At 38.2% G+C, this 16,767-nt stretch overlaps 1 protein-coding gene and 1 pseudogene across 1 annotated transcript; one reads left to right on the top strand and one right to left on the bottom strand.

Moving 5' to 3' along the window:
- The first annotated feature begins 710 nt into the window (after positions 1-710).
- LOC146465515 (uncharacterized) lies at positions 711-1,328 on the top strand (annotated as a pseudogene).
- Positions 1,329-4,140: 2,812 nt separating this feature from the next.
- Positions 4,141-16,767, bottom strand: LOC146465516 (zinc metalloproteinase nas-13-like). The gene is made up of 8 exons (XM_085128452.1): positions 16,638-16,767; positions 15,470-15,631; positions 13,500-13,623; positions 9,408-9,499; positions 7,981-8,064; positions 7,553-7,695; positions 6,749-6,845; positions 4,141-4,226 (listed from the first exon to the last, which is right to left on the bottom strand). Exons 2-7 carry the CDS (start codon positions 15,495-15,497, stop codon positions 6,768-6,770), a joined length of 549 nt encoding a protein of 182 aa, XP_084984578.1. The 5' UTR covers positions 15,498-15,631; positions 16,638-16,767; the 3' UTR covers positions 4,141-4,226; positions 6,749-6,767.

The raw sequence follows: 16,767 nt of genomic DNA on the forward strand, positions 1-16,767 counted from the left end.
TAATCAAAGAACAAAGAAAAATTATGGTGCAATCTAAGCTACGAAGTTTGACAGCCGAAAAAACGTTACTTAAAGCAACAACTAATTTTTGACACAGTCGTCAAAAAAGATTCAGGGAAAATAAATGTATACGGCTTCTTCTCCCTCTCAACGACTTATTTCTGTCGAATGATTTTTCATTTCTATATTTTGCAGGAGTTATTTAATAATTATACGAGGAATAAATAACCATTTTTAGGCCCCCAAAGCGCTAAATTGTTCATGAAATGTCGACAACGTTTCATACATGATTTTTACCTTTGTTTGTGGTAGCTGATATAACATTCGTATTCCAACCACTGTCGTTTCTTCTTAAAAGTACAGTACCCATAAGGGAAAAGTCGGAGGCCATGATGTCTCGTATTGAAATCTTTGCCGTCTAAATCGTGAAAGTTGAAGATCTCGTGACCGACTTTATTCCATGTTGTTGTTTAGCTATGTCATTTCTGACGAATGAAGCTTGTAAAGAAGGCTGAAATAAGTATTTTGTCGGCAAGAGATACGACTCGGCCTGGGTTCCAGGCCGGTGCGCTATGGGTAGAAACCTAGGGGTATCTAATGAGGAGTTATCCTAGTGATAGTCATCCAGGCCTCTGAAAAAACCCGTTCAGGGCTCCGTCTACTTTTTTCTCACACTCGATTTCTCCTTCGTCGGTCGTTGCGTGTGCACCATGTCGGTTTCCAAAGACAAAAAGACGGATCTCATAAGAGCTAATGATGAGAAATTGATGGTTTCTTTCAAAGATCTCCTGCAGGAAACCGTTGGGAAAATAAAGCGCTCCAACGACAACTCAGCGGAGCGGCAAATGAAAGAGATAAAAAAAGCTCAAATTCAAAGAGCCCCAAAAGTTCAAACGTTAAGGCAACGAAGAATAATACCGATTCATTCTTAAACTAGGTAAGACCTTTGACAACGCCAAATCCTCCCACAAAGTCTCAGTTCGAGCAATTAGAATCCGAGCTTGAAGAAGGAGACAATTCACTTGTCGAACGACAGAAACACATCCTGCTTGCCAATAAGTCTGTGTCCTGTTGGACAATCGTAAATGAATATAAGAAGCACGACTTGGCGAATGACTCGGACGATTAGAAGCGAATTTTCAGTGCCGAGCGGCGCGCTCAATCGACACTTTCTACAACTAAAGAAGAAGAGGAACGCTTTGCTGATCGCAGTCAAGAGACCTTCGCCTGTACGCACGCCTTTCTCCTTTTCTTTTTTCCAGCACAGCCAGCCTCTGGCCGTTCAGGGGAGAAGCGAGTATCGCCCGCCAGATTATCTCTCTTCCTAGATGCGTGGGTTCGGTCGTCCGAATTATGACCAGATTTCTGTTCTCGACAGTTAAAGGTACTGTTACGGTAGGGACAGTGAAGTTTTGCTGTGTCAAGACGCCGTTTTAGAAATTGAACTTTAGAGAAAGTTTCGACTCCCTCAATATCTTTAATGTCCTTTCGTCATATTATATACACGCTTAATCATGGGCTACCGTTAATGTCCGTTCGGCGTTCCGCTTATACTAATCTACATAGTGCGAAAAGTGAGAATATATATTGTGAATACATAATGTTCCCGCCACTCCAAGCGTCCAGGCCCTCCACGCCATCACAATACCAAAGTGCTATTTTAAAACATATCTTCCAGTGAATATCAATTTTTGTGATGCCTCTTATTCTGCTTGTGACGTGTTCGTCTTACTGCAATCAGATGCTAAATTGGTGTTCGACCAGAACTGATCAATCACGGAGAGTTCGGAAGTTCGACGTAGAGAGAACTAAAGGCTGTGTGCCTTGATTTAGAAGCTTTTGCATTCCGTTTGTCCGGCTCAAAGGTCGTCTGGTTCTCCGACAACCAGATTGTTGCGTCCATCTTTCTTGACGGTAGCCTGAAGCTCGATCTACAATTGCTAGTCTTCTAAGCGTTTAATGTCTGCCGCAAAAGTAAGAATTTTACGATATGGAAGAGTTAGACTTGCCCTACCTATAGTCTGAAATTCACGCTGTATACTCCCATAGATCGTGTGAAATGAACTTTTGACTTCTTGAATTTAAATATATAGAGCTCCGAGATTCGAAGAAGTTCGAATTAATTTGAAAAAAATCGTTGTTTATTCACAAATCGAAACCCAACAGCAATTTCAAAATCATATAAAAAATATTTATCTTACAAAATACAACTGGAAATTTTGTACAGTTTGATTGCAGTCCCTTTTCTGCAACTATGTTCACATGAAGCCGATCCCAGATGAATCCCGTCCGGACCAGGGAGCCCGTTACTCGAAAGTCCCGATAATTAACTGGCCCGGAAAGCTGTTGTTGTTTACATTCAAGATCGAGGTTTCAATAGTTTTGCAGATAATACGATAAAACTATCAGTTAACAAAGCAAAATGTTCTTGTTTGTTAGCTAGAGTCCGCGCTTTTATTCTTTAGATTTTTATTTGAATATTTGATTTCGGCCCGAAAAGTTACCCGGACTTCGAGAAACGGGCCCCTGGGTATGGGTCGAATTGTTTACACGGTGACGCGGATTCCATTTGGGAGAAGAAAGGTTCCCGGCGAAATTGAAACTGTTGTTTTGTAAGTCAAAACATCGGACCAGATTGGGAACGGATAGCAGGTCCCGTATGAACAAAAGGGCTATTTGGCTAAATTTTTGGACGGGGTCCATTTGGAACCGCACTATTTTGAAGCCGAGTGCGCTCGTCCAATCTCGCTCTGCGTCAAAGTTCGAGTGGCCGATGCGCAGCCAATTCATGATCTTTGGTCTGCTTTTTACCATCAAAATTGGCTTCGGATGGATGTATTACAGCAACTCTGATGAAAATCAGACTTTTTATTACCATATTTTGTGTTGCTGCGGCATTTTTTTACTCAGTTGAATTTCAAGTTGTGTTAATTACGCTCTTTTGTAAGCCGCATTCTTTGTAGCGCCTTTGTCATGACCAACCCTTCATTTTTCAAGTTATTTCTGTTACCTTTTCGTCGCATAATTTTACTTTGTTTTTACCTGCATTAGGTATAGTTTTCGTTATTTCGAATTCACTTCAACTCTCACTCGCTGTTAACGTCGTCACTCGGATCTTCTGTGCTTGTCGTTCCCGTCTTGGAAATCAAACAACGTTTGTAAGTGTCTCATTCCTGGCCTGTTACCTGAACGAATGTTTCTCAATTCGCTGACCATTATTATCACGGGAAAAAAATAACGGTAAAAAATCCGAAAGACGTTTCGAACGCTCTTCGGTCATAAAGTTCAATAATTAACATATATCATATATACAGAAAGAGAGAAAGAGTGCCAATCAAGTAAGAAGTGTATAATATGGTAAAAAGTATGTAAAAATTTAGAAGATTCTTCATTTATTTTACGTCATTGGCACAGTCTCTCTCTTTCTGTATATATGATATGTGTTAATTTTTATTCCACATATTGAACTTGATAATGACCAAAGAGCGGTCGAACCATCGTTCGGATTTTTTACCGTTATTTTTTACCGCGAGATGTTCTAAAAAAAACCCTTGCTCGGGATAAGGATAATCATTTTCCCTTCGAAAATTCTGGGAAACGAAAACCATTCGACCACAGGCAGCCCAAGCTCATTAATCAATAACTTGACCGTCCCGCCAATTTGTAAGACTTTGTATTGAAAATTCACTTCAGTTTTCAAAATGCTAGAACACAGACATCAATCTGGAAATAAACTTCACTTACTTCAGCGTGGGGTTTCTGTGTGGTTTTGAAGGGATTTGGGGCTTTGAGAAGAACGAGACTCTTAAAAAATACCGTGAAATGTTGTGTTTAAGATAACAGGGAGCTTAAGCAGCGACGACGGCAACGGCAACGGCAACGAAAAATAACCTGAAAATATAATTTTTTTTTCATTTGTGCTACTTCGCGAGTATTTCAAATCGCTCAACTTCCACAGAAACGTCGAACTATCCAGGAACCAAATTGGAAGCGGTGGCGTTCAAGTTTAAGAAAGAAAATGAAAAATTCACCGTCGTGAGCTCATTACACATACTGTTTTGTGGCGTTGTCGTTGTCGTTGCCATCGTCGTTGCTTAAGCTCCCTATAATTTCTACATTAGAACACAAGTTAAACTAATAATGTTTTCAATGTCTTTTATTTCTACTCATTTAGCTCAGCTTAAGACTAATAACATCAATGTTTGTTCTTCACCCTTTTTAATAACCTACAAGAGATAAAATGTATAAAAATATCTTAGGTAGGTAATAAACGTTTCCATTTTCTCCTTCTATTTTGTTTACCCATTCCTTGTCTCGATTTGGTGGTTTTTATTTGGGGGTGGAAGCTATGGTGTGTTATGTTCTGATATATCAATAAATGCTATTGTTGTTGTCAGTTGTTGTTGTTGTTGTTGTTGTTGTTGTTGTTGTTGTATCTTATAACCCGGAAGTGTTCTGCTTGTGCAGAACACTCCCCGTTATCTTGGGGAGTTGGACAGGTCATCCTCAGCTCACCCAAGGTTTTCTTAACAAAGTGCACAGTCGAGTTTTCTTGCGGTGATTTCACACCAGTTTCTAAATGTACAAACTGCATCTATTAACTGAAGCTGCGTTGTTTATTGACTTCATTTCATAAAACAATACTTCTAAGGGACTGCTCTTTCTTTCGTTTTGTTTTGTTCCTTAAGTTTTTTTTAAATTCATCGAGTTAATACTTTCCCAGTTAGCCGTTTTCAGTAAGATATACTGATGAAAAGTGTCCGATTTCATTCTAACCCACTTCCTTCTTTTCTAAAAGCGAGACGAAAACTCTTAAAGCCTCATTTCCTTTGATTCTGTCATTTATCGTAAAAGCACTTTGAAGCCCCCATCTCTAATAAGCCCTCCATATGAAGTTAAGTTTTTTGTTAATAAACCACCCGACTCCCACCCGTCTGTTAATCATACCACTGGTAAAGACACCAATCAGTTTTTCCATAGGAACACTTGGTATTCAAAAATGTACACGATACATTACTACTATCAAAAATGTTTCAGGCGATTCTGATATTAAATTTTGAAAACTTTGTTCAAGTTTTATTCTAAATTTATGATCCCGAAAATGCCACCCTCCCTTAATCCCTCCCCCAGCTCCCTTACCGAGGCCGCCATCTTAATAAAGCTATTATGGTAGTTGTTGTACTTGCTATTTATTTCATTGAATTTCTAATGTCCTAATCATCCACCCACGATCAGCCTGTTGTAATTTCACAATTCGATTGTCAAATTAAAATGGCCACTCTTTTGATAAAAGCGAAGGAGCATGAGATCATTTCCTTATCCTAAAGTCAATCGGCGCGTTATAGTTGAGAATAGGTGATGACAGTCAAAACTGTCATCAATTATGATCAACAATCAAGCGGGTGGTCAAACGGATCAAAGAAACTCGTAATACCCGAGTATAGTTATCGTGACCCTCTAGTGTCAGGCAGTTGCCAAGTGTAAACACTGTAAGCGTGGCGTTGCTTTAAATTACAAAACTTCACATGAATCAATTGATCGCGGCAAAAGAGGGTAGCAGCCCACTTCGTTCTTGTTCAGTTGTTGGAATGTGTTGAAATCTAAAGAGCGCTGGTGAAGAAAACCGCTGACCGAAGACTATCATCGACTATCATGCACGTGATCAAACAGGAAAAACCAACATCAACTACATGAAGAATTTGAACACGCTCAAAGTGAATGACAGTTAAGGACGATGCCTACTAATACCGAAGTATTTATGTTCAGTTTATGACTATGCCGGAAAAGTAGATCTTAGCAAGGGCTAGTGAAATCCAAAGAGAAAATTGGGGGTAACCACGCATTTTTTAGAGGTAATTAAGAAACAATTATTCTACCAAGCAGTAAAATACAAAGCAATGTATGGCGTTGTTTTCCAAATTGGAGCTTTATTATCTCCAAAAAATGCATGGTTACCCCCAATTTTCTTTTTGGATACCAAGAGCACTTGCTAAGTTCTGCTTTCTCTGCAGTTTTAAACCGCGCAAAAATATAACTGTATTAGTAGGAACAACCCATAGGAAACCTATGTATTTCGAGATGCGCAGAACGTATGCGCAGTAACAAAAGTAGGCACCGTCCTTAAGAATTATTCCACGAGCACCCATTGGATATAGAATGATAGATAGCCAACGAGGCGTGTAGTGCCGAGTTGGCTATAATCAACTCATATCCAACAAGCGTGGGTGGAATAATTATATTAAATAAAAACAATCAAGAATTATTGCTTGATCTTGCTGATTTCGCTTTGCGAGAACAACCAGAAGACAATTTAGTGGACCTTCACTGATCCTCTCTTGGTGGTCACTATTTCTCGGGCATGGTATAATGGCTCATAAGCCATGGCTGCTAAGCCAATAAAATCCCTGGAATTGCGTTATGCAATGATCCAGTTTTTAATAATTGATGATAGTCGATGGCATGCAGCGTATGATAGTTGGTAGCCAAATGACTGCGCGAGTTTTCACTATTATTGACTATCATGGGCCGTTTCACCAGGGCTTAAGACCCAGTTTATCCTACCTTTTCCCGTAGGAGGTCGTACAAAAGGTCTAAAATCTCGATTAAACGTTATTAAGTAAAGCGTAACAAAGCGACCTCCTCACTTAATTTCCTTATTTACGTGATTTCGATAAGCAACTGATTCGAAAGAGTGAATTAATACCAAGAAAGAAACTTCGGAAATACCAGATGTATTTGCAAAACCCACCTCCAACAAGAAACCTCCTTCAGCACTGTGATTTGTAAAGGAGATTCATCTGCTTCGCATCTGTCGGACTAATCTTGCTCCGCTGACCAATTTTAACCTAGGGGAAAAAGAATAGAAACATCGCGCATAGAAATGAGAGAGGTAAAACGTATCGTTGGAATGTCAGGTGTTATGAATCAACTTCTCTAATTACCCGCAGGTAGCTCTTGCTATTATAAAATCGTTTTGTTTCGAAATGTCATACTACGAAACACTAAGACATTTTGTGCTGACATTGAAGTACTGATCGGAAAACATAAAATTTTACTCTTTTCATTTTCTGGTTTAGGTTTGGTAAATAAATAAACGTCTAGGGTATTAACCACTTTTTGAGTCAAGTTATTTTTTTAGCTATTTTGAGACTGCCTATGGGTATTAGCAAAGAAATTGAAGATGCGACTAAATTTATCATTGACAAAGAAAGACTAAAGCAACGATTAACAAATCATCGCGTGCCCTCACATATTAAATATTATGAGAAACATATTTCTTACAGCCAACAAAATTTATTAGAATCGAATCTGCCAACGTCGGCAAAAAAATCTGAACAATTGTTTTTACTTCTTGTCATTTCAGTAACAGTTTGTGTAGTTATTTACTTAATTGCCAAAGTCAGATGTACAAAAAAATGTAACTGTGTCGGTCTGAAGGTAATCTTAATGAAGATCTACTGTAATTTAGCTGTCAACCCGTAAGCAGAATTCAGAACGGTTTAGCCAGCTGAGGATAAAATACATGCGATAATTTAAAACAGAAACAGCATACCCCTTTTTCCTTGGGGAGTATTGTAGGCTTTCCATTCTTACTGAAGTATTTGCTTCCATAATGCATCACGCTTTCATAATCGTACGGAGACCCAAGGGAGTCAATGTTGTTTCGGTCCTGCATCTTGAAGTTGTGCTTTACTTCTGAGAAGTTAATAACAAGAAATGTCAACATATTGCACAACAGAACCTTTTCCAGAGTCAACCAGCACATAAGCGGTAAGTCTTAGGACGTGTTAGCAAACCGGTAATGATCATCACGTTGACCGCAAATTAAATACAGTTTGGATAGTCGTAAAAGCTAAACGCTAAACTAAAGAAAAGACGAGTTGACCTGAAGAGGGCAAACACGAGAAAAACTGACCACATGGCGTTAAATCCGTCTTTCTTAACCCGTGCTTCACTTTTGAGTTATCATGCTTCACTTACTTTCAACAATGTTTTGCCATAGGATTGTGACGTATTTATCCCTGTCCAGACGAGACTGTTCATGATAGAATCCAAGAGCGTGTCCTGAAGAGAAGGAAGTGAAAATTTCATTGTTTTTTCTCCTTGTAATTTTTCAATCACTTTAGCTAAACGACAACATGGTAAACAAACTCAAGTCAAGTCACACTACTGTTTAAGACTATTTACAAAAAACCCAAGGACGTATTACAAGTATTGAAAGTCAGGATATAAATATGCCAAATATTTGTTAATTTGTGCACCATGACCAAAAGTAGCACAGGATTCAAGACTTAAAAAGAAGTAGACATTGTTAGGTCCTATTTTTACATTTGGTTAGCTAGTTAGATAAAGGGAAATTTGTGTATGAGCAAAAATGCCTTCCAGTCAGGTCCAGTGACCCTTTGAAACACTGGTAAGGCATTATACAATTTTAGTGAGGAAAGCCATGATGTTATATGTAACATTTAATTTAGCCTCCAAGAAAGCCAGAATGCTTTCAGTTGTTATTGTTTACTATTAAATTTTTTTCATCTGATTTTATGTAATTCAACACAATATTCTTACATCAATAAAATAAAGGAAAAATAAAGGTAACCTCTACAGCGCTTTTCTGTTCGTCGGCAAAATCTCGACCGCAGGGTAAAGGAACAATTTCTTCCTGACTGTTAGGAAGATTTTTATTCAGCATTCTTGAATTTGTTGTTTAGGAAATTCTCCATGATTTGAGACCGACACTTTTTTAGAATAGTGTATTCAGACGGGCAGTACAGTACGACTTTAGCAATAACTTTAAATATATTTTTATTTGAATATCCGTGCCCGATATAAAATCACGCAAGAAAGACTTGCTCCTTCCTTCCAGTACAAACCACTCAAAAATTACCAAGTCACTTTGACAGATTTCGTTTTCCTGGTTCAGAAAGATTTTGAGAGAAATTTAGCAAACCCCCCCAAGTCCATAGCTTATCAGTTGATCACCCATATTGTTCCCTCTTGTTTCCAACCGTTTCAATCCAGTTCCCAAAGCATCACAAGCAACCTAACCAGCCAAACACGGTTGGTCCCGATAGAACACGAGCCTTAGATTCTTGGTACCCAAAAAATAAGTTATCAGATCTCAGATTTATCAAAGCAGTTAGAATTTGCTTCAATTATTTTAAATTCGAACGCATTCGGCCTCCAAATGAGATCTTCAGCGCAGTCGTTGGACACAGATGGCAACCGGAAGTTAAATGCTTCCCTTTTGACGCCTCTAACGCCGTCCCATATAATGTCAACAAGTAAACGAGCACCAAAACAGAGTCTTTCCACTCGTTGAAAAGAAGATGAAACAATCCAACTTAGCAAACGTTTAACTTTCGGTTGCCATCCGAAAGTTTGTGCTTCAGGTATCTGACGTCACTCACCTATTTCATGAGCAACAATTCCCCTGGTCCAGCATCCACTGGCGAGAGTGATTTCCTGACGACGGCCAATTCTTCCCACATAAGATGAACACCTGAAAGACAACGGAAACCAGAGTGAAAGCTAAGAAACATTTTTCCTCGTTAATTAAATCAAATCGTATTCGTCTCAGTTAATTGGCCAGAAATTAGCAAGGCAAGTAATGCTTGCCCGGGGATAGAAAAAATTCTTATTTGTATTTGGCAAAACGAATCACTGGTCCAAGTTTTTTAAGACAATCAGAAGCGGGTATTTCAGACGACATTACCACGTTATAAACTCGTCTCAAATACAACATCAACAATTCACGATTCAACGCAGCATCCTCTCGTACAAATTATTTTTCTGCCCATCTGCACTGGCAATCGATCGCTCTGTAGATGAACCAGAATTCTTAGGGCAGACGAATTTTAATAGCGGAGCTCCACGCGCCGGAGGCGCGGGTGCGGAGCCCCATAGCTAAGAAAATTTGGGAAACCCATGAATGCGAAAAATTTTGGTTTGGTTATGACGTCACTTTTATCCGTCCATACACCGTCCGTCCGTCCGTCCGTCCGTCCGTCCGTCCGTACGCAATCCCACAATGCTAATGCGCCTGTGTTTGTTTGGCGGGAAGTTGCATGGCGAGATAGTTTGGCAAGGTGCGTTTACAACAGAAATGCTAAAGAACAAAAAACACAAAGACAATTTATACGTATTTGTGGGATATGTTGACAAACGTGGAAAGAAGAGAAAGAGAGAGAAAAAGAAAACAAGAAAGCAAAGACGATTAAGCAAAGTTCAACGTGGAAGAGAACGACGGATAGCAAGTTAGAGCAGGCCGACCGGAAAAGAAAAGTAAGCTTAAGTTTAAAGAAGCCTCACATTTGCCTATATCACCCGTTCGTGATCAGTTCTAGTAACTTTTAGAACTCTAAAATAGCTATACATAAACACTTTAATCGCTTTCGATACCAGCAATATTCGAGGAGAAGTTAATTTTGAAAAATGTGTTTCGTGGCCGTGTGTTTTTTCGTTCGCAGCGCACGGCCCTTAAGCTTATAAATGTGTTTGCAAACAAACACAAGTTTCAAAGCTCTGAAATAATTCTACCAAACACCAAAGAGTACGTTTCGGTATTCTCATTTTCTTAACGTTTACTTAGAGACTAGAATTATTACTCATTAGGAGCAGAATTGACACAGTTTTTAATATCCAATAATTTTTCGCCGGGAGCTTACTTGCTCTCGCAAAAAATACCATGTTTTGGTGATTACGACGGCCGTTTCAACAGATCATTTGTAAACCAAAAAGGTTTCTTCCCGGAAAAAAATCGATAATTTTCCTTTATGTTACGTGTTTCAAGCTTTACACAGATATTTTAATCGTTTATTAAACTCTCGATACCATCGGTACTCGTGTAGAAATTAATTTTTGAACATTTTGTTTCGTGGCCGGGGTTTTTTTCATTCGCACCTTACGGCATTTATGTGTTTGTAAACACACACAAGTTTAAAAGCTCTGAAATAATTCTACCAAACACCAAAGACTATTTTCCCGTATTCTCCATTTGTTAACGTTTATTTAGAGACTAGAATTATTACTATAGGACCAGAATTGACACAGTTTTGAATTTCCAAACATTTTCCCCCGGGCGCTAACTTGCTCTCGCAGAAAATGTCATGTTTACATGATTTGTAAACGAAAATGCTTTCTTCCAGGCAGCAATCGATAATTTTATTTATGTTACATGTTTAAAGCTTTACGCAGGTGCTTTTACTGTTTATTAAATTCCCGATACCATCGATATTCGTTTAGAAATTAATTTTTGTACAATATTGTTTCATGGCCGTGTTTTTTTCATTCGCACCACACGGCTCTCATGCATTTGTAAACAGACACCAGTTTAAAAGCTCTGAAATAATTCTACCATACACCAAAGACTATTTTCCCGTATTTTCCATTTGTTGACGAGACTAGAATTATTACTATAGAAGCAGAATTGACACAGTTTTGAATTTACAAACATTTTCCCCCAGACCGGTAACTTGCTCTTACACAAAAAAATATTATCATGAGGTGTAATTCGACGGCCGTTTACAAATCATTTGTAAACGAAAATTCTTTCTTCCAGGCAACAATCGATAATTTTTCTTTGTTACGCGTTTCAAGCTTCACACAGATACATTAAACGTTTTAATACCACCAATATTCGCAGAGAAATTATTTTTTTAACATTTGGTCTTGAACCGCTCTGCTTCCATGCGCTTGCACTGTATAAACACGCACAAGTTTTAAACGCTCTAATATTTCGGGCCACAACTAAGCGTTGAAGTCTAAATTTTTGTAAAGGACAAAAGTTTTTTAGTAGGAGCAATATTGACTGAGTTATGTTTTTTCAGACATTTTTATCCGAGCGCCAAATATATCAGGGAACCCTGTTAAGCAACGACGACGGCAGCACCATGGCTGAAAATGAACAACAAAAACAATCGCTCCGCACGTGCATTTTAAATTTTGGTACATTTCTTTGCCGTCCTCCGAAAAACAACAAAGTGAAATGACCTAATTTAAGGTATTGCGGAGAATATGAGCAAACGACGGTGAGTTTTTCTTTCTCTGTTAACTTGAAGGCAAGGCAACTTGCTAGCCGTTTACTAGTCTAATGCGTTTCCGAGCAACAATCAATAGTTTTTCCTTATTTCACGTGTTTCAAGCTTTACAAATGTACTTCAATCGTTTCGATAGGAGAAATATTCGTGGAGAAACTAACTTTTTCACTTTTTATTTCGGGGCAGTTTCGTTCGCACCGCACGGCTCTCATTTAGTTGTAAACATACTTAAAGATCTGTGCCAAGCAACCAAGGGTGATTTCCCCGCGTTCTCCTTTTCTTGATGTTTATTTAGATTTCAGTAGGAGAAATATTGACTGAGTTGTAAATTTTACACATTCATGTAATGAAGATAGAATATTAGTTTAATTCAGGAGTAAACTAACAACGGTAAAACTTAATGTCAGGCTATCCAATTCCTACCACTTGAAAATCCGCGAAAATAGATCGATAAGAATAGCAAACGGTGGATCTAAAGAAGGAACTTAATTTCTTCCACAAAATTTGACCTACTCCTTTCTCCCACCAAAAGGACACTGTTATGCTCAGTTATCATTCGTTGTTACTTGTAAGAAGAAGAAGCGAGTTGAAAGCACTTGCATGGTCGCCATGACTGATTTCAGCACAGGGAGTCCAAAAAAGTTGTGAAAAAGAAATAAATTAATAAATTATTGACTTACGTTGTTCGTTTCTTGCGGTTTTTTATAGTGCTCATTTCCATACAATTTACGCGACAGCACTAATGTCGTGTACTGAGTTGTGCGCGAGCGGATCTGAGCTCTGCTGACTATACTATATATAAATATTGACAAGTCATTATTGTTTCCTTGCGGTTTTTTATAGTGCTCATTTGCATACAATTTACGCGACAGCACTAATGTCGTGTACTGAGTTGTGCGCGAGCGGATCTGAGCTCTGCTGACTATAATATATATAAATAATGACTTGTCAATACAACAACCCGGTACAAACAACCCGGCTTAAACAGTCGGACTCCAAAGAACTTAAAGGAGACGTTGTTTTTGGACACAAAATTGAGAAACCAACGGAATGTAGAACTGGCGTGTTCAGCCAATGAGGAGCGAGTATTTTCGCCGCTCGACCAATCAGGAGTAAGTAATTTTGTCCTCAGGAAAAGAAAAATGAACTAAAATTGCCCTCCATTGTAACAAATCAGCATTCAAAAAAAATTTTCCCTCTGCATTGCATTGTTATTGTCTGGGCAGTTTGCTGCATATGCACTAAAAATATAACTGCAGAAAGGATGAGGAACTAGTAAGGTTATTACGTTCATGCACTAAGCAGATTTTTACAAATGCTATGAAAAAAATTGGAGCTCCGCTTTCAGGCTTGGCTAAATATATATATTACAGATATAACTACAGTTTGATGGTCACGTTGGGTTCTGGTTGACAAACAATATATTTTTAACTTACAGTATTTTACATATTCTTTACTTCTTACCCTCCTCCTGGTTCAAAGTAAGCGTAAGCTGCTTCTCTTTTTCTTTTCTTGAAGCGAATACAAGTTTTCTTTTTCCATTCCTTCATTCCTTGCTTAATGGCCCGCATAGCTCTGCTATCGCGAGCTTAAAGAATAAACAACATATCATGCTCAGCTTATTAAGGATTAATGTGGTGAAAATCCGGTTGGTCCTACCTGGTTCTGCTAAGATAAAAATAGACATCTTTAAAGCTCCACTTTATCTTTAGACTCCATCGAAACGACCAAGTCTCTCCCGTGGTTGCTATTTAAAGCAAACCGTTTTAACTGTACGGAGACACTACCTCCCAAAAGAGCCAACTTCTTTTTTTTTTACTTCATCATTATACTCGGCTCCGTAACGCCATCTGCACAATCTTCAAGTAACATATCAAAGACGAGGAAAAGTGTTTCATGCATTATATCAAACACGAGGAAGAGTGCTTCATCAGATATCCAAACACTGAGAAGTTTTTTTAAGCGACTTCGAGGTGTTTGGATATCTGATGAAACACGCTTTCGAGTGTTTGATATTGCTTCTCAAATGATCAATAATTCTTGGAGAAATTCAAGGCTAAAGTTGGCAAGATTTTATGGTAATTAGGATCCGGCATATCCAAACCACGGTCACGGTAGTGATTTTCTTTGTTTTCTCTTGATGAATTATTAATGAGTTTGAGAACAAATTTTCAAACACCAAGAAGTGGATTGAATAGGCAAGCCGAAACCGGCTTTTGTTTTTCAGTTTGATTTTTTACCTAGCTTTGAGGTGGAAATAGCATGAAACACTCTCTCGAACGTTTTATTTAACTTTTAGTACCATTAATAATTCACCATATATTCCAAATCTACTTCTTGGTAGTGATTTCCTTTGTTTTCTCCGCGTGAATTATTTTAAAATGCTCTGAGAAGCTATCAAACACTCTTTCGAGTGTTTGATATAGCGTCTCAAACCATTAATAATTCTTGGAGATGTTCAAAGCAAAAATTCACTATCCTGATTTTATGATTAAAAATTTATGATACTACGTTAGTAAAGGATCCCCTCTGCTAACTGTTAGGTTTTTGGGTTACTGCTAAATGTGATGATGATTACGATTATTGGGGATACCAACTTCACTAGAGGCGATTTACAGATGGGTCTTTCTTAAAGACTAAATGGATAGCCCTAGATAAAAACTAAAAACTGCATTGGAAATCATATGGAAATTAAAATAAAAAACTGAAATCAGATAAAACTAAAATAGAAATAAAATACTTATTCCAAGAAAAAGCGAAATATTAATCCGGCCCAAAATGATTGCAGAGAGTCCATGATTAAAATGGATGGCGAGGACGTTTCCCTTAGTAAGGAATCAAGTGAATTCTATTCGTTAGCAGCAGTTTTAGACAAATGGTCCCATCTTCTATTAGCTGCCATTTTCCTGGATCTAGTATTATAATTATGAAAATCGTGATTAAAACTACATCATAAGGAATGGGAAATAGTTAAATGACTTATAAATAAAAATAGCATGATTCATGATTTTCAGCTCTTCTGTGCAGAAGTGGCCCCCAATATAGCTTAGAAAGAGAGTCACTAGCAGATGCGCGCGGGAAGACCGAAGGTAATACGTATGGCGTTGTTTTGACACTAATCCGTTCACGTCAAATGATGTCACCATAATCAAAAAGAGATAAAACAAAACTATTCAAAACGTTTTTCAAAAACTGAGGCCAGTAGGAATAGGTTAATCCTTCTCAGGAGGCTAAGATTCCTGATGATTTTACTGGATCGTACTATGGATATGATCTAAGTGATCATTCCATGTCGGTTCAGGCTTATTTATTACTATACCCACATAAGGAAAAGGTTCACTTCCAGTAGAAATTAAGATAAATTCCAAGCACTTTTATGCGAAAGGGTGCATCACTAACGTAGAAAACATTTTTAAGTGAAGCTAAGAACGTACCCAAATCGGGGTGAATAGCGTAAACCATCCGACCGCCAGGTCATTGCTTGTTTCTCTGTGCATCTTTTCCAAGTGGATTGCTCCCATTCAGCGCCATTCGTTCCTCAGAGGTTACGACTATGTCACCCTCATACAAATTCGGGTTATTATCCCCCCGATTCTCTAAAATGATAAAAAGTTTAATTAGTTATTTAGTGAGCTTTTTCTTGTGTAACTGACTGACAGTACGACCAAACGACTGACTGACCGACCGATCGACCGACCGTTTAACAAATGAACCAGCTGACTGAGTGACCGACCGCCCAACCGACCAAAAGAATCACTGACTGACTGACTGACTGACTGACTGATTGAACCGACCGCCAGGCCTACCAATTAACTGTTATCGGACTCAACAACCGACCGACCGATCGACTGAGTGACTCACTACTACCTAAGCCGACTAACGACCGACTGACAGACTAACTTAACAATTAGTAAGTATAGATATTAATCCAAATATTTTTTCAGTCCATATATCCCTTTTTTTAAAATGTCGTCTTGTTGCTTTACTACCGTAAAGATCAACCTTACTGTCTTTAATGTATTGTTCATTTACAGGTTGATTTGTTCTTGTTGTTCTTGTTTTTCCCCCAGACGCAAGTGCCTTTAACCAGCAAATAGTAATGTGCAACATATATGTAGCTAAAAGTAGACTCCGTGACATAGACCTATAGTATGGCATTTAGACACTCTAAGTAATGGTCTTTTTCGGAGGGCTCATAGCAGTCATGATTAACCGGTTTTCTTCTCCGAAAATTTTAAGGGTTTTGATCATTTCATGTGTTACAAATTTCGGTCATTCAGTGAAAGTTCCATGATCCATTTTATTCCCCGTAACATTTCATTATTCCATTCGTGTGGAATCTACAAATCTATCAGTATTTCATCATTTCAATTCAAAAATCATCTTAAGCCTTATACTCTTGACAAACTGAACAATCTGAAACCTGCACAATTTTTTCCCCTTTATATCGAGTGGTAAACGTGACAAGGCGAGTTCTACTTGTACATCATAAAATGGTTTCACTTCAAATGCTAGAGAAACAGAAAATTTAGTAGACCAGATCGTTACAAGTTGAGATTTTTGACCATAGTTAAAAGAGAAATCAAGAAAAGATGGCATTACCTTCAGGATTTTCGGACGCAACAAGCGCCACACACAGCGCAAAGACGTACAGCCACTTCATTGTAACCAATGTCCCTTCAAAGTTCGGAGCAATCTGTAGTAAATCCATCAAAAATAGGCAGAATTTATA

Source organism: Pavona decussata, unplaced genomic scaffold (assembly GCF_977016875.1).
Source record: "Pavona decussata unplaced genomic scaffold, jaPavDecu1.1 SCAFFOLD_156, whole genome shotgun sequence".
Lineage (NCBI taxonomy): Eukaryota > Metazoa > Cnidaria > Anthozoa > Scleractinia > Agariciidae > Pavona > Pavona decussata.